This window comes from Silene latifolia, chromosome 2 (genome assembly GCF_048544455.1).
Source record: "Silene latifolia isolate original U9 population chromosome 2, ASM4854445v1, whole genome shotgun sequence".
Taxonomy (NCBI): Eukaryota; Viridiplantae; Streptophyta; class Magnoliopsida; order Caryophyllales; family Caryophyllaceae; genus Silene; species Silene latifolia.
The window spans coordinates 168426757-168445451 of record NC_133527.1 but is presented as its reverse complement, the minus strand read 5'-3'; the positions used below and the strand labels follow the sequence as shown (position 1 = coordinate 168445451).

At 44.2% G+C, this 18695-nt stretch overlaps 1 protein-coding gene across 1 annotated transcript; it reads left to right on the top strand.

Annotated features, from left to right (window-relative positions):
• The first annotated feature begins 1524 nt into the window (after positions 1 to 1524).
• LOC141641599 (UDP-glycosyltransferase 91A1-like) lies at positions 1525 to 3427 on the top strand. Its single transcript, XM_074450255.1, has 3 exons — positions 1525 to 1623; positions 2224 to 2661; positions 2864 to 3427. Exons 1-3 carry the CDS (start codon positions 1525 to 1527, stop codon positions 3425 to 3427), a joined length of 1101 nt encoding a protein of 366 aa, XP_074306356.1.
• Positions 3428 to 18695: the final 15268 nt, after the last annotated feature.

Here is an 18695-nt window from a genome sequence, read left to right as displayed (position 1 = left end):
CTTATATTTCCACCTTTCCAACGACTCCAAGAACACCTCAAATCGACATCGTTTGCCATCTCAAATATCGACTGAAAGGTTACTCCATTGCAAAATGTTGAGTTCTTCGGCCAAAAGGTCGTGTTTGACAAAAAAAAAAATTATTAAAGGTTGTGTTTTACAAACTTTTTTTTAAAGGTGATGTTTGGAAGATTTTTTTTTTTTTTTAATGTTGTGTTTGACAAAAAAAACTCATGCTTTAATAACCTATTAACCCAAAATGATAAATAACAAATCTTACTTTTTTTTTAAGAAATAACAATTCTTACTTTTGAGTAGGTTGATTAGATTATCAAGTTAACCAAACAAAGAAATTATGGGTTATTTGTGACGAGTTCGGGTAAAAAACCCTAACCCCACCTACATTAGATTTGTGTCGTGTTTGTGTCAACTCATTTACATAAATGGTTGCAATGTCTTGATCCTAATCCACTAATTTTGTGTTGGATTCATGTCGTGTTTTCGTGTCGGTTTCCTTGGTGCCGAGACCATAAACATACAAATCAACTTCAATTTTGCCAAACTAGTTGTCAAAGCAAAACCTTAGGCTCCGTTTGGTAAGACACTTCAGGTAGCTCATTTGACCAAAGTAGCTTATTTGACCAAAATTTCAGCTACCTGATCTTTTTGCAAGTATTTGGTAATTAGCTTATTTGACCAAATAAGTTACCAGAAATAAAATGCTACCTCGGGTAGCATTTGAGAAATAAGGTACCTTAAATGAGATATTTTCCATCTTTTACCCCTTTAATTTATAATATAAAATAATTATCATATCCTTTTACGTCATTTTACCAAAATCAACCAGGTTTCAATTACCTTTTCTGTTAGTTTACCAAACAGAGCCTTAGGGTGGGTTTGGATTCAGAAATTTGGAGGGAAAAGAAAGGGAGGGAGAGTGGGAAATTTAAAAAACCCTTATTTGAATATCAATTTAGGTTGCAGGGAAATGGAGGGGGAGGGATCCATTTTCCACCCAATAAAATAAATCAAAATCTCTCTATAATAAGCAAGATTTTGAAGGAAATTGTATCCAAATAACCACTCCCCATTCCCCTCCCCGTTCCCTTCCCTCCCTTTCCCTTCTCTCCATCCCTTTTTCTCCGTTTCCCTCCACTTTTGTTATCCAAGCACACCCTTACTTTGACCTGGTCTAAAATCAAAAACCGTAAATTCGGATTACATATGTGATTGTGTACTTCGCACCACCGAACCCATAATATAGCATACCGAGCTCACCCAAGCACACCCTTACTTTGACCTGGTCTCATAGAAAAAACGCCAGGTGGGCTGGCGATTTCGCCATGTACCATAGCGACTAGGTGGGAATGGGGGATTGTTTTTGGAAATATAGCTCGAAACCAAGTCGCCAAGCGAGGCGGCGACTTGACTCCTAAGCATAGGCTCGCTAAATCCGATCCTACGTGACCCATTTTCGGTAATAAATTTGAAAGTTGACCCATTTTGATAATTAATTTGCCAGAAATGCCCATTTTGGAAAAAAATTCCATCATCACCATCTTGGTTCTCGCAAGCCACAGCACAAGAACAATGCTTCAAACTTGCTTACAGGAGTTACATCAAGTGAGCATGACAAATGCTGCACAAAGGTGTGAAATGAGTGTATACATTATGTTTTTCAGTTGCACAAATTAAATGCACTCCTTGGTCTACTACTTGTCAATCCCGGATATCCGGACATGCACGCATGATTCTTGCATTTCCATCCCCTGCCTTTTAAACCACAAGATTAGTCCATTTCTCAATTAAATCAAGCACACCAACATTCTTCTCTGCAATTTTGCATCAATGACATCCGAAAACATGAAAATGTTACATATTGTTATGTTTCCATGGCTGGCATTTGGTCACTTACTCCCCTTTTTTCACCTCTCAAAATACTTAGCTTCAAAGGGACATCATATTTCCTTTCTTTCTGCTTCTCGTAACCTCCAGCGTCTCCCGAAAATCCCTAACAACCTTCTCCCGCAACTGACTCTCGTCCCTCTTCCGCTTCCCCTTGTGCCAGGCTTACCGCCACCACAGATACATCCTCTGGCAAGATCCCTCTCCTTCGTAAAGCTTATCGTGGTCTTCAAGAACACGTATTGAGGTTTTTAGAAGGGTCTTCTCGGGTTGATAGGATCATACATGACTTAAACCCATGGATTGGCTCGATTGCAGATTAGACTTGGGATTAAAAAAGCCTTCTTTATCACCACCAATGCATGGACGATTTCAGTAGTTGCCCCACCACTTGACAAACTCGATAAAGAAGGCTTTTTTAATAACCGTCCATGCATTGGTGATGATGATATAGACGGCAAGCTCCTTTGTCGTCTCCGTGAGGCTAAGAAGAGTCTTGGAAACATCGATGAAGTTTCAGAGGAAACAGGAGCTTCAATCAAAAACACTGACGTAATCCTGATACGTGGATGCATGAAGTTGGAAGCCGAGTCTCTCCAACTGCTCAAAACACTTCAGAAGAAGCCTGTAGTCCCTACAGGTTTGATGCCGGTTTCCCATGATGACGACCATGACAGCGACACATGGCAGACCATAAGTGGATGGCTAGACAAGCACAGAGAAAGATCAGTAGTGTACGCGGCCTTGGGAAATGAGGTAAGTTGAAAAAATGCATCGTGTTTTCTAGTTTTGGTAAAGGTAAAGAGCTTACTTGTATTGTAAATACAACGGTTTTTCTAACGTATGCCCTAAGGGCACACATTAAGAAGCCATTTAAGGAAAGATTCTCAAGATTAGAGCACACGTTAGAAAAACGGTTGTAAATAAGTTAATTTTTGTATTCACATTTCATTTCAAGACAACTTATGAAAAATATGTATCTCCTAATCTTATCAAGGTATCACCGAGTCAAGATCAAATCACTGAGTTAGCCCTGGGTCTAGAGCTATCCGGGTTGCACTTCTTCTGGGCCTTAAGGAGAGCAGAAGGTAGCACAGTGGACATTCCAAACGGGTTCCAGGAGCGTACCCATGGACGCGGGCTGGTTTGGACTAAATGGGCTCCGCAAAGCAGGATACTGGCGCATGATTCAGTAGGATCGTTTTTGACACATTGTGGTTGTAGTTCGGTAATTGAAGGGGTTCAGTTCGGAAGGCCGCTGATAATGCTACCATTTGTGTTAGACCAGGTGTTAAATGCCAAAATCCTGAAGGAGAAACAGATTGGGGTTGAAATAGAGAAGGATGAAAATGATGGGTCGATTGATAGACGGTCAGTAGCGGAGTTAGTGAGATTGGTAGTCGAGGATGAAGCCGGTAGCATATATAGAGAAGAGGTTGTGAAAATGAGTCGAGTTGTTGCTGATATAGGCTTACAAACCCAGTATTTTGACAGATTGGACGAGTTTTTGAGGAACAAATAAGAACAATGGGCCTGCTTATTTGTCCATCCTGGAACAAAATTAAGTTTCTTGTCGATTGTCAAAAGAGTTATCTAATATGAGGTGTACAATATAAAAATGGTCTTATCTAAATTTTTTGGGCACAATCTTATCTAATTTTAGTAACGTTAACATTGTCGTCGTTCTATAAATGAGCGGAGTTACGTTCGATATGAGCTTATATTATGTTAGTAAATTACTACGGAGTATATGTGTTCTGTCACCTTAAACTTCTAACACAACATCCATTTAATTGATTTATGGTGCATAAAATAATTTCTATAATCAAAGATTATGTGTTAAAAAGAGTAATTATGAGACATAAAATGGGGCATGAAAAGAGAATAGAGAATTTTAGCTCAGTTTTGATTTTTTAACCTCTATAGTAAGTAGGAGTCTAGGATCAGTTTGAAGTTTGAACAATTTTTATAGTACCCCTAAAACCCCTAATTTGAGCATTTATCGCATAATACCCCTTTTAACATTCTTTTTTCTCCTATGATTCAAATGTATCTATCAATTTATGTTTTTGAAGTCAAGGGTACTTTATGTATAATTTATAGGGAATTGAAGTGAGAGCGTGCCACCTGATGGTATTGAAAATAACTCGAGTGATACTAAAATTTGCTATCACCCGCTCACGTTTTCTCATTTTCCTAATTTGAAACATCAATAGTCTCGTGTACAAGATGACTTCTTTTAACACATCTAGCTTAATTCATTTTTTTGTTATTTAGATATGTTATTAGTGAAATAAACTGAGCGAACTTAATTGTATTATGATGATGGGTATGTTAAATCGTAAATCTAAATCTTATGAATATATTCACTAATTAAAATTCAAAAATACCACAAAAAATCCAAAATTTCCTAACAAGAAATGGAGAGGCCATTTTCTTTTGGTGGTCCAGATTGTATTCTGACATTATCGAATGACTCAAAATTTATAGGTAAAAATAAAGGGATAATGAGGTTTGGTGAGAAAAATATTATTAAATGAATTTAAGAAAAGAAATAGAGAGAAAGTAATGAAGAAAATCCATTTTCAATTTTAAATGCAGATTCAAATATTTTAATTTCACATAGAAAAGCTTCTAGTCCTCTTAACCCTCTCATCATTTCCACCACTTTATACCTACAATTAACGGTGATGTGTTTAAAATTTGTACGGAGCAAGTACACTAGTACACTTGACTTGAGTACATGACATTTGAATTCCACTCAAATGCATTAGCTAATCTTTCCAACGTCTCCTCAAGAAAATTGAAGTTTAATCCAAACACGACGTATCACGTATAGTGTATTTAGTGCACTTTCCCCTCTAAATTTATCGGCTTTTTAAGAGGGTTAGGTTGAGTATAATTTTTTTTAAGACTATTTTTGATTTTTTATGTATCTTATTTTACATATTATGATTCTCTTCAATAAAATTATGAAAGAACGGTACTCTCTCTATCCAAATGAATAATTTATACAACTTTATTTTGTGATGAATGAATAAAATAAATGTAAATTATTGAATAAAAATAGAGAGAGTACTAGTTTATCGAAAAAAAAAAAAACTATCAATAAAGTTAAGCAAAACTAATACACAAATGTACCTCCTTTGTTATATAATACTCCGTAGATTTCTTGGCACATAAGCTAGTATCCAAACTCATCTATTTATAAACCTCATCCCAACAATAAATAAACTTTTTCAAGGTTCGTCACATGACTCAGCATACTATTTTTTTTATCCCACATTTTCTTTCCACAAATCTGGATACTATATTGTAATCCCTCAACACCCATGTCCAACAATAGAGGATTTGTAGACGAACCTCTAAAATAATTGACACATCATCTTACAAACTTATTGACAAACCTCTATTACTAATGTTATTGCTTTTTTTTTGGTGCTAAAGAGGGGCAAAGCCCCGAAAACAAATAAAATACTAACTAGCAACTAAACGGGGTATAGCTACCCCTAAGATATCTTCCCGGATAATAGTGCGAAGCCCTTCCGGTGGATGATCAATATAATGCACATTAGTGCTCTTTCCTACTCCCTCATTCGCGAGCCAATCAGCTGCTCTATTGGCCTCTCAGAATACATGATCCATCTTGACAGTCCACCCTTCTAGCTTAGTCAGATTGATGCACTGTTGGACTATTGGGCGCAGACTATTGCTTAGCAATTGCTCATCTTGAACGAAACTCACGCATTGCTTATTGTCCATGTGAACCAATAGTTTTCGAATTCCCATGCTCCGAGCTCGTTCTAACCCAACCACTAAAGCACGCATCTCCACCCTCATGGAACTACATATCCCGCATGAAAACAGGAAAGCACTAACAAAGTTTCCGGTCTCGTCTCGAATGATGCCTCCACAACCAGCGGGACCTGGGTTCCCTTTTGAAGCTCCATCCGTATTTAAAATAAACCAGCCGTGCGGAGGGGGATTCCACCTTATAAACCTCTCCTCATGGAGAGTTCCAGGGATCGGTATGAATATAGAAAAAGGGTCGAAGGCTCGCTTCGTGGTATCAAATTGTTGTCTGAGGAATCGAATTGGGTCAGTCGGGTTCTCTTCTGATCTTCCGAATGTGACATTGTTACGCCACCGCCATATCCACCAACATGTAATGGCAAATTTCAGCGACCAATCATGTGTAGCGAATGGTATCTCATTGCTTGCATTCTTAGAAATCCATTGTTTAAAGGGCATTGTAAAGAAGGACGGGGCATTAGAACACTCACCAAGTAACTCCCAGAGGTCTCTCGAGTATGGGCATTGCCTAAGCATATGGTCCGTAGACTCTTCGATTCCTTGACATCTTGGGCAAGCAGGGTCGTCATGGATGCCTCTCCGAACCCGGTTATAATTAGTCATCAGTCTACTATGAGCGGCGAGCCAAATAAACATCCGAATTCTTTGTTGTACCGGTAGTTTCCAAATGACATGCCACGCCATGGGCTCTTCCTCCGGATTGATATCGGTTGTCTTAATCAGAGAAAGGGCTGACTTGATCGAAAATTTTCCACTGGACGAGGCATTCCAATATAGCGAGTCTTCGACATCAGGTTCCGGAGATAAGTAGTACGCTGCTATTTTGAGAAGGTCATCTCGTGAAAGATAATTAGAAAAGGATTCCCATTTCCATCCTGTACTTTCGTCCCACATTTCTGCTACTGTTGCTCCTATGATGGTGTCGGGGATAGGCATAATTGCTCTATCTGATAGGCAGCCGGAGTCCACCCACGAGTGGTCCCAAAAGAGTGTTTTTCTGCCATTTCCCACGGTTACTGTGCTTCCTTTATTAATTATTTGTGCTTGCGAGGTAATGCCGGCCCAAACATTGGACATATTCGGTTTGGGTTGGAACATGTCGACATCGCACCGGCCATTACAATACTTCGCTCGTATAACTCGAGCCCATAAGGTCCGAGGTTCTGATAAAATTCTCCACCCCAATTTAGTAAGGAATGCTGCATTTGATTGTCTAGTGGAACGAATGCCAAGACCTCCCAACGATTTCGGTCGCTGAACCGTATCCCAAGATAGCAGGTGTATTTTCCTTTGTTGCTCATTACCACCCCACAGAAATCGCCTGGTTGTTCGATCAAGAGAGTCACAAACCGATCGAGGTATTTTCGCCGTTTGCATACTAAAATTTGCGAGAGTAGAGAGTGTAGATTGTACAAGAGTGCTCCTTCCTGCTAAGGATAAGTACTTCGTTTGCCAGCCCGCCAATTTCCTACTAGCTCTTTCCTCGAGATGCGCGAATGTATTCCTAGTCACGCGTCCATTAATGGTCGGCATTCCCAAATAAGTTCCCAAGTCGTTTGTTGACTCAAACCCGAGAATGTTTTCGATAGCTGTTCTGTCCGCGGCATTCGTATTACCAGAGAAAAAAAATTTTGACTTCGAAATACTCACTTTCTCTCCCGATGCTTGACAGAAATTATCTAGCACGTATTTTATCACATACGCTTGATCCGTCCTAGCCTCCGCAAAAAGGACCATGTCACCCGCGAAGAAAAGGTTAGGAATCGCAGGTCCATTTTTGCATATAGGAAGTGGAATCCAATCACGATTCCTCACCCGGACATCGATCGCTTATTGTAGCTTCTCAAGACACATAACAAATAAATAAGAAGACTTCTTTGTATACATAAACAAAACACCCTTTTTATAGTAAGGTGTAAAAAATAATTCTTGATTGGTTGATGTTAGAAAATTTCTTTCGATTTGGTTAAAGTTGACTTTTGGCATGAAATTTGTAACAATATTTTATCTAATTTTTTTTTTGATAAATAGCGGTTCCAAAGAATGTTTTTCTTGAAAGTGTTGACGTGCTGTTAAGTCAATTAAAGACATAATAATAGAGGTTTGTCAACAAAGATTTGTGTACTTTTTAGAGGTTTGTTACAAACCTCTCTATTATTGGGAATTAGATTTGAGGTTCATAAATGAGAATGGTTACAATTTTGTATACAAGTTTGTGTTTTTGGTTGTGATTGATAGTGGACCCCATGTAATATATTTTTATGAGATTTGTCTATATTTATGAGGTTTGTCTTGTATTGAGGTTTGTTGTTAGAGAGGTTTATATGTTGACTGATGTAGCATTAGATAAACCTCATTTGGGGTTTGTCTATTGCTAATGCTCTTAGCAATATAGGTTTATCAAGAAGTTTGTGGGATGATATGTCCATAATTTTAGAGGTTTGTCTACAAACCTTCTATTGTTGGACATGAGTGTTGAGGTTCATGGATGAGAGGGGTTACTAATTAGCATCTAGGTTTGTGGAGAGAGAATGTGAGAGCAGAAAAAATTTGTTGAGCCATGATATAAACCTTGAAGAGCTTTATTTGTTGTTGGTAGGAGGTTTGTAGGTAAATGAGTTTGTATTTTAGCTTATGTGGTATGAGAACAAACCTATTAGAGGTTTATCTATTACCAGTGCCCATAAATTTTCAAATCCAAAAATAGAAATTAAAACTATTTATTTATTATCGCATCTTTTTTTTTTTTTTTGATGACGAGGAGGTTGGATCCTCCCCGGATACAGAACCCCACCCTGCTAGGCGCCTGTACCATGTGAGTTCTTTCCCGCGGGTATTATTCCCTCTCCGGGCGTCAGGTCCCCAGGAAAGTGTTCATCTAGGGAATCGAACCCAAGACCTCGCAATTTCTCCTTAGGAGGCTTTGAGGTTACCCTAAAATTCCACTAGACTCACACATCTTGGGTATCCAAAATGTCAAATGTGTAGTGTAGGAGTAAGTTTACTGCATGTTAACATTATTATGTAGTATAGGAGTTAGTAAACATGAGTTAGTCTGTTCGTTAGTTATACCCATCTCAAACTTTTGGATACGTTAGTTGCGGCAAAATTGACGAACAAATGGACTCAAGTAGGCATCGACCAAAACGACTTGTATGTTATAGAAATTTCTCCTAAATAAGACCATAAGGGCCACACTTGATAGTAACTTTCTTGTCTCTTCCTTTCTAATACATCTACCAATTTAAATACAACATTTTAATTATATACGAAGTATGAATTCGCATAATATAACTCGTATTATTTTAAAAATAGCATTATCATAAAATAATGAATAACTTATTACAACGAAGGTTTTCTTAAATTGTTGGTTTAGAAGGAGTCTACTCTGCGCAACCTTATCTTTTTTTTTTTTTTTTGATGACGAGGAGGTTGGATCCTCCCCGGATACAGGACCTCACCCTGCTAGGCGCCTGTACCATGTGAGTTCTTTCCCGCGGGGATTATTCTCTCTCCGGGCGTCAGGTCCCCAGGAAAGTGTTCATCTAGGGTGTTCCGGGTGTAATTCCAGAGCAGATATTCGTTACCACTCGTAGCTCGTAGGATGTCGTCTTTGCTTGAATCCTCCTTGCGGTCTCCTGAAACGATGAACAAACTGAGGGCTCGGCTTTGGCCGAGCGTACTCACTCCGACGCTCAAGTCAGTAAACTTAAAGGATTAAGTTGTGTTACTTGGCTAGGTATGTATTGTAGAGAGATGAAGAGGATATTACCAGATGAATAGTGTATTTAGGTTAAGTTGTTGGATCCTTTCCTCAATGAAGATTGAGGAGTATTTATAGACTTTCACCTTTTGTCACATAGTGGCCAAGTGGCCAAGTGGCTAGAAGGTGGAAAGACCGTTGTGCCCTCGGCCGATGGACCTGTGGCGGCCTGGTCGAGGGTCTTGGATATGAGTACGCGGATATGTGTCCCGGCTGGCAGGTTGTCAGGCCGAGACCTAGGTGACAGGCCGATGGGATGCATCGGCTGGGTTGTCTGAGTCGTTGACTTTGCTGTGGATATCTTTGACCTTGCTCAGTGTGTTGACTTGGTCAGCGGTGCAGAATATGCCCCATCAATTTGCCCCCAGCGTAGTCTATGCCGTGGTATGGGCTCCGATGTATGTTGAGCATATATTCTGCGCAAGTAATTTGCAAAATTTTCTGCATCGGCTTCTCCTGATTCTTCTGATGCATCGGCTTCTTCTCCGTCGGCATAATCATTCGTAGGCCGTACCATATCCCCCCTCCACATGGATGTGTAAAGGGCATCCGATGTGGAAAAGAAAGTGACGCCGGCCGAGACCAGGGGTTGAGAGTGCTTAGGTTGTTTTTGATTGCCCCCAGGCCGGTGCTTCCTAGCTTGGTTGACCATGTGGCCGGCGGAGAGCAGTTACATAGGAATTTGTTGAGGAAGATGAACAGGTGAAGAGATGTGAATGGGCGTGTTGAAGACGCTTGGTCACTATTGCATTGATTGACATTCAACTGTTGCAACGATTGACATTCCGCGGTTCCATGTCTGACACGTGTATGTTCGCTGATTGGTTGACGCTTCATGGGCTGTGCCCTGATTGGTCCTTCTTCATGGGCTTTTCTCTATAAATAGGGCAGTTATTCCGTGATTTTGGCCTCCATTTTATTTTCTCAAATTTTCTCCAAAATCTTCATCTCTTTTAAACTTTCAAGGACTGCCTTTGTCTTCCCAATCTTCCGAGTCTTTGATCCGGCTAGTGTTTTTCTTTTAAGGTAAACGAACGAGTTCTTTCATCTCTTATTTCGTTAGTAATTTGTTGTGAACATGTCTTCTGCCGATGCTGGACCCAGTAAACCTTCGTTGGGGAGCCCTAGGTCTTCTTCTCCTGAAGTCGATCCTCAAATTCTGGAGGAATGGGAGGATGATGATTCTTATGGTGATTTTGGTGATGATTTCGGTGAGGAGGAGGAAAGTTCTCGTCCTAGTGAGGGGAGACAGTACGTCATGGATCACGGCGATGCCTGTAAGGTTCGCCTTGATCGTGCTTGGTCCCATAAGCTTGCCAGTTGTTCCGGCGAGAAATTTTTCGAGGGCCATTTTTTCTTTGGTAGGGGATACGAAATTGTTATCCCTGGGGAGGGTCAATCCGTCTGTTGTCCTCCACCGGGCCACACCGGCGTATACATGCGGCATTTGGAGTACGGGCTCCGGTTTCCGCTGAATGGGTACGTTATGGCCATCATCAGAGCCATGAACGTTGCCGTCGCCCAACTGCACCCGCTGGCTATGAGAACCATAATCGGTTTTGTCTGGCTTTGTCTCTTTAAGGGGGAGGCTCCGACGGTGAATTTATTCCGCCGACTTCATCATCTTAAACCATCGATCTCTGGCCGCGTCGGATGGTATAGTGTGCAAACGGAGCAGGGTTATGTCTCTGTTGACAAACTTTCTTCTTGCAAGGACTGGCAAGGTCGGTGGGTGTACGTTAAAGTGCCGGATGACTATCCGCTGCCCCGCTCCTTCCAGCACCAAGTTAATTTGCGGTGTGAGACTAGGGCGGAGCATGACAGATGGGTCACTCGGAAGCATCTGAAAATGGATGCCAGCAAGGTCCATCTCAAGGAGGATGAGAGGCTGGCAATGAGGCTTTTTGAGGTGGACAAGAATGGGATGCCGAAGAGATGGATTCCCCCGACGCGGATCGTTCTTCAGGATGAGCCGCTTTGCTATGTCGGCCTCATACCGGCCCTAGCACGGGGTGAGTGGGGTCGGTGTGAGGCCCATCACCGCTCTCAATGTTCCTGCTTTTCGAACCTCGATTTATTTCCTCTACTTGACTCTTTGTTTCTTTTGCAGATCACTTTGGACCGGACCTATCTGAGGATATCCTTCGGAGAATGGGGCTGCACAAAGATAAAACCGTTGCTAACTTGCATCCCAAGGCTCTAGCCCATGACCGCAGGACGTCGCCGAATGATCTTATGGAACAGCGGCTGAAGGTCTTGAGCAAGGAGGAAGCGCAGGCGAGGGTTGTTGGCGGCGTAGTGCGTCGGACGCGGAAAACAAAGTCCTCAGCGGCAACGGCGTCGACACCGGTTCCAACTCCCATCCCCTCCCTTAAGAAGGTGGAGATTGTCGATATTCCCGATGAGGGGGACTCTGATGCAGAGGGATCTCCCCTTATCCGTAAGAGGAAAGGGACAGCTTCTGCCGCTGGCAAGGAAGTGCCTTCTCCGGTCAAGAAGGCCAAACATGGTACCTATCTATCATGTGGCTCAAATTTAGTCGAAATATGTTAATGCTGATGCCTTTATTAAATTTTGTAGACCAACCACTGCCGGCTTCCGCTCCCATTGGGCAGCAAGCGGAGGGGATCCCCGCGCAGGTCGGTGATCAAGGCGTCACCGTCAATTCTTCATCCCAGAAGGTTTCCTACTCTCAGCTGCAGCTGCAGGCTGGTGATCAAAGTGTCACCACCGTCTCCCTCTCCCAAAAGGCTTCCGTCGCCCAGCTTATAGAGGAAGGCACGAAGCTAATTAAGGAGCTGGCGAGGTGGAACGTGGTTACCGGCGCTCGCCTCATGGAGCAGGAGAAGGCCGTGGCTCGAGCTATTTCTGAGCGTAATGCCACTAAGCAGGTGGCTGCGTCGGCGAAGCTGGATCTCCTTAATGAGCGGAGGCTTAGGGGAGACGTTGAGAAGGCGCTCTTGGCTGAGAGAAAGCTCAGGGAGGCCGCTGAAAAGGAGGTCCTTGCTGAGAGAGCCAAGGTCGAGGCTGCGGCGACCGAAGCTGCGAAGCTGTTGGAGAAATGTAACCTTGTTCGGGCGTGCCGACCTCTATCTCCAAAGAGAGGAATGAATCCGGGAGTGTTTAAGGCCCAAAGGCGGAGGTGGTTCGGGGTAAAGAGGCCATCATTAGGCAAAAGGAGAAGGACATTGAGATGCTCCAAACCGTTATGCTCCCCAAATCGTGCGCTGAATTCCGGATTTGTCCGAAGATGCTTTGCTAGGGAAGTGATCGGGAGCTTTTCCCTCTTTCCGCTCCTTTCCGTGGGGCCAATTTGACAAGTCGCTTGATGACAAGCTCGAGGCTAAGGAGAAAGCCGTGGCGGAGAAGGCCAAGGAGGCGGTGAGAGCGAAAATGGAGAAGGAGGCGGCCGCTGCGAAAGTAGCCCTTGCTGAGAAGGCTAAGGCGGCCAAGGAGGAGGCCGATAGGATGAGGGCAGCTGATGATGCCGAGGCCAAGGCCGAGGCTGCTGAAGATGAGGCTGCTCGGAAAGCTGCTGGGTTGCCCGACGAAGAAGACGCTACTACCGCCGCTGGTGGCGAGCGGCAACAGACATAGGGATATTGTGTCTACCATTTTGCCTTTTGTCTTTGTAATCTTTTTGTAATTTTGTTGAACATATTTAATAAGAGCTCGTTTCTTAAACTCCGGCTTGGCGAGGTTTTTACCTCATTCTCCTTTCCCTTGTGCTAATAGTTGAGCATAGCGTTTTTTGTTTTATTATTGTTATTTTTTCTTTTGCCTCTGTTTCCGCCTTGGCTTGGCCGAGGCGGTCTTAGGGTGTGTTCCTCAACTGTGCGACGCTTCTAAGGCGTTTTGATCACTTTGCGAGTATCGACTGCGTTGGTAGAGACCGTCGAGGTATTTATTTCTTGAGGATGATTGCCATTCTTGCCGGTGTGACGGTATCAGCCGGTGAGTGCTCCTCGTTATTGACTGCCGCTCTTGTCGGTATGACGGTGTGTGAGCCGGCGTCGTTTTCTTGATAGCGTGTTACGTGGCGTCTACCACTTGGAGTGATCGCCAAGCGTCTACTACTTGGGGTGAATGCGACGGCGCTGTATTTCTTCGCAACGATTGCCGCTCTTGTCGGTATGACAGTGTGAGCCGGCGCCGTTTTTTGATAGCGTGTTACGTGGCGTCTACCACTTGGAGTGACTGCCGAAGCGTCTACTACTTGGGGTGACTGCGACGGCGCTGTATTTCTTCACAACGATCACGTCGCTCTTGTCGGTATGACAATGTGTGAGCCGGCGTCGCTTTTTTTTTAGCGTGTTACGTGGCGTCTACCACTTGGAGTGATCGCCGCGTCTACTACTTGGGGTGATGCGACGGCGCTTTGTATTTCTTCACAACGATCGCCGCTCTTGTCGGTATGACAGTGTGAGCCGGGCGCGTCGTTTTTTTATAGCGTGTTACGTGGCGTCTACCACTTGGAGTGACTGCCGAAGCGTCTACTACTTGGGGTGACTGCGACGGCGCTGTATTTCTTCACAACGACTGCCGCTCTTGTCGGTATGACAGTGTGAGCCGGCGCCGTTTTTTTTTTATAGCGTGTTACGTGGCGTCTACCACTTGGAGTGACTGCCGAAGCGTCTACTACTTGGGGTGACTGCGACGGCGCTGTATTTCTTCACAACGACTGCCGCTCTTGTCGGTATGACAGTGTGAGACGGCGTCGTTTTCTTGATAGCGTGTTACGTGGCGTCTACCACTTGGAGTGACTGCCGAAGCGTCTACTACTTGGGGTGACTGCGACGGCGCTGTATTTCTTCACAACGACTGCCGCTCTTGTCGGTATGACAGTGTGAGCCGGCGTCGTTTTCTTGATAGCGTGTTACGTGGCGTCTACCACTTGGAGTATCGCCGCCAAGCGTCTACTACTTGGGGTGATCTGCGACGGCGTATTTCTTCTTCACAACGATGCCGCTCTTGTCGGTATGACAGTGTGAGCCGGCGTCGTTTTCTTGATAGATAACTGATGGGAAAAATTTACACTTTGATGGAAGGTTTGGATGATTTTTCATTAGGTAAAGACATGCGTCGGGGTGTCCACAGCTGTTTTGGACACCTCCGCCGCTACATCGATTTTTACAAGACTACCAACCCCCTAATGGCTCATCACAGGCACACCTCCCCAGTCAGCCACTAGTTGTCTCCATGAGGTCGCCCTCCTGCTGTAAGGACGGACCTTTTCCTTTTTCGGACTTCCTTGCCTCTTTGAGGGATTGCATATTGCATCCTCGGGCAGCTATCTGGATGTTGATCACCTCATCTTTCTCGTCTTTGGAGACGAGCTTATGCGCTTCCCCCCGGTCCGAGACGTACATCAGTGTTAGGGCCCGGATGGACATCACTGCGTCGGCCTCGCTCAGGGTAACCCGGCCTATGAGAACGTTGTATGCGGACGAGCCGTCGATGACCACAAATTCAGCTAGGATGTTCTTGGCCGCCGTCTTTTCGCCGAACGTCACCGGGAGTCCGATTGATCCCAGTGGTACCAGGCCGGCCCCGAGAAAGTCGTATAGTGGGTTGGTGCAGGGGCTTAAGTCTTTTATTTTTAGGCCGAGGCCGAGGAAGCATTCCCTGAACATGATGTTCGTGTATGCGCCTGTGTCGATCAGGCACCTCTTGACTAGGTGGTTGGATATGTCTAAATTGACTACAAGTGGGTCGCTGTGAGGAGCGATGACTCCTTCATAGTCCTTCCTTCCGATAGTCATGTCGGGGACGCTGGTAGAGGGGGTCCCTGCGTTGGGCACAAAGTTGATGGCCCGATATAGCTCGTTCGGTGTCGTTTGTGCCCGTGAGCGACCCTCCGTTCTCGTTGCCCCCGATGACAACATGGATCACCCCTATCCGTTCGAAGACGGATTTCCTATCTGAACTGCCGGCGTCATCTTTTTGGCCTTTGGCAACGTATTTGCCGAGGCTCCCCTTCCGGATCAGCTCTTCGATGGCATTCTTTAGATGCCGGCAGTCGTTGGTTAGATGGCCGGTGTGGCCGTGATATTCACAGTACTGGCTCGTGTCGCCGTCGCTTTTTGGCTTGGGGGGTCTCTCCCACTTTTGGCCCTCGTTTTTGCTCAGGGCGAAGACCTTGGCGGCTGATACGACGAGATGGGTTTTTTCACTATACCGCCTCTGGTGGTACGTTCCTGAATTCCACCCGGCGCCCGCCGAGTCCTGTTTCCGGGCGGATCTGTCCGACCGTGACCTATTATTCTCACGGTGTCTTTCATCGGATCGAGACCCGTTGTTGTCACGGCGTCTTTCATCCGGGTTGTCCTCCCGGTGGCTCTTCTTTTCTGAGTGCTCGGTCTCGCTGGGATCTACCCAGGTCTTGTGATAATCCTCTACCTTGATGGCTTGGTCGGCCAACTTCCTGGCGGCGTCCAAACCCAGGCCTCCGCTTTTGATGAGCTCATTTTTTAAGGCTCCCCTTGGGAGGCCCTTCATCAGCCCGAAGGCCGCCAGCTCGGGATTAATTTCTCGAATCTGCTGGACCTTTCCATCAAATCTTTTCACATAGCTCCGGAGAGACTCGCCTCCCTCCTGTCTGATAGTCAGGAGGTCAGATGTCTCCACGGCTCTCCTTTTGTTGCAAGAATACTGGGCTAGGAATGCGTCCTTTAGGTCGGCGTAATAGTACATCGAGCCGTCGGGAAGCCCCTTGTACCAGCTCTGCGTCATCCCATGCAAAGTTGTTGGGAAAACTCGGCACCAGACCTCATCAGGCTGTTCCCATACCGACATGTAGGACTCCAAAGCTTCAGCGTGGTCGGATGGATCACTATCTCCTTTGTATGAAATAGGTGGCAACTTGAGCTTAGTTGGCACCGGGACTTCTAGGACGTAGGCGTTGAGGGGCTGCCTAACCACGTGTCGAACGACACGCGGCGATCGGCTCCTCGCATCCCTAACCTCGGCTCCTCCCCGTAGCGGGAGGGGCTCCTTCTTCGACTCGGACTTCTTCTCCAACTCGCCGAGTCGGACTCCTGCGCTCCTTCGGGGTGAGCCTCGTTCGTGTGGCGGGGACGCTGTCCTCCCACGAGTGCGGGAAGGACTTAGGTCTACCGCGCCCACTTTGGGCTCCCCCGGCGTCTTGGCTTGGTCAGCTTCTCCTAGTGCTCCGTTCAAATTTCTTGGAGTCACGTTTAGGGCCCTAGTCTCCCCGGACGCTTTCCGCCGCTCTTGTCGGCGTGACGGTGTGAGCGGGCGTGTCGATTAGGTCCGGAGCATTTTCGGTTTCGCTACGTCAACCACCGTCCCATGATGGTGACCTGGTTGGTGGCGGCGGCGTGTCGGGTATTATTGGCATCCCGAACTCGGTTGGATTACTCCGCGGGTGGAGGGCTGCGCACGACTCGAGTTGTTGAAAGTATCATCTTGGTAGAACGCGGTTTCGTCGGTCACGACTGCGTCTTGTTGTTTCGACATTTTCTTAGCTTTTTGGGTGGGTTTTTGTTGATTTGTGTTTTTGTTTGGGAATGAATGTGACTAGCTTCTAGTGTCCTTCCCCACAGACGGCGCCAATTGTTCCGGATGTAATTCCAGAGCAGATATTCGTTACCACTCGTAGCTCGTAGGATGTCGTCTTTGCTTGAATCCTCCTTGCGGTCTCCTGAAACGATGAACAAACTGAGGGCTCGGCTTTGGCCGAGCGTACTCACTCCGACGCTCAAGTCAGTAAACTTAAAGGATTAAGTTGTGTTACTTGGCTAGGTATGTATTGTAGAGAGATGAAGAGGATATTACCAGATGAATAGTGTATTTAGGTTAAGTTGTTGGATCCTTTCCTCAATGAAGGTTGAGGAGTATTTATAGACTTTCACCTTTTGTCACATAGTGGCCAAGTGGCCAAGTGGCTAGCAGGTGGAAAGACCGTTGTGCCCTCGGCCGATGGACCTGTGGCGGCCTGGTCGAGGGTCTTGGATATGAGTACGCGGATATGTGTCCCGGCTGGCAGGTTGTCAGGCCGAGACCTAGGTGACAGGCCGATGGGATGCATCGGCTAGGTTGTCTGAGTCGTTGACTTTGCTGTGGATATCTTTGACCTTGCTCAGTGTGTTGACTTGGTCAGCGGTGCAGAATATGCCCCATCATAGGGAATTGAACCCAGGACCTCGCAATTCCTCCTTAGGAGGCTTTGAGGTTACCCTGGAATTCCACTAGACTCACACATCTTGGGTTGCAACCTTATCTTTATTTAAGTAATACATAAAAACATTGTTTTTTTATGTTAGAAACATACCTTTTTCATGTGGCATAACATTTATACGATTCTAATACAACTTATTGATCTTTTAATTTTATTTAATGGTATAAAAGATCTATTAATTTACAGCATAATCTCCGTATTATCTAATTCTTGTAAACACTAACAATTTTGAACCATTGATTTACTAGCTAAATTAGCTGCCATTAACCAATTCATTAGTGTAATTCTAGTATTCTACACCACATAAATTCTACTTTAATGAGAAATACACCGATTTGAGCTCGAGCTCGAGTGGCTTGGAATCGGCTCGAAAACTTGAGTTTGAGCTAGAATTCGGTTCAGAATTTTCCGAGTTTAAAAAAACAAAGCTCGGAACCGGCTCGGATTAGGCTCGAGCTCGGTTAAATCATTATTTTCTTGAACTTTTAAATCAAACTAAAAATAAATATATTTTAAAAAAAATGGCAAAATAAATGTTAAAGTAGCATTTTATTAAGAACAAAAACAATTATAAAACGGCAAAATAAATAATAATAATAATAATAATAATAATAATAATAATAATAATAATAATAATAATAATAATAATAATAATAATAATAATAATAATAATAATAATAATAATAATAATAATAATAATAATAATAATAATAATAATAATAATAATAATAATAATAATAATAATAATAATAATAATTGTTCCGGGTATGATTACGGAGCAGATTTGTTACCACGTAAGCTTGTAGAATGATGACTTTGCTTGACTCTTCCTCTCGACCTCTCCTGAAACAATGAACAAACTGAGGGCTCGGCTTGGTACCGAGCAAACTCACTCCGACGCTCAAGTCAGTAAACTTAAAGGGATTAAGTTGTGTGTTACTTGGCAAAGTATATTGTAGAGAGATAAGGGAGTTTATACCAGATTAGTATGTTTAATTGATTATTTGCGGATCC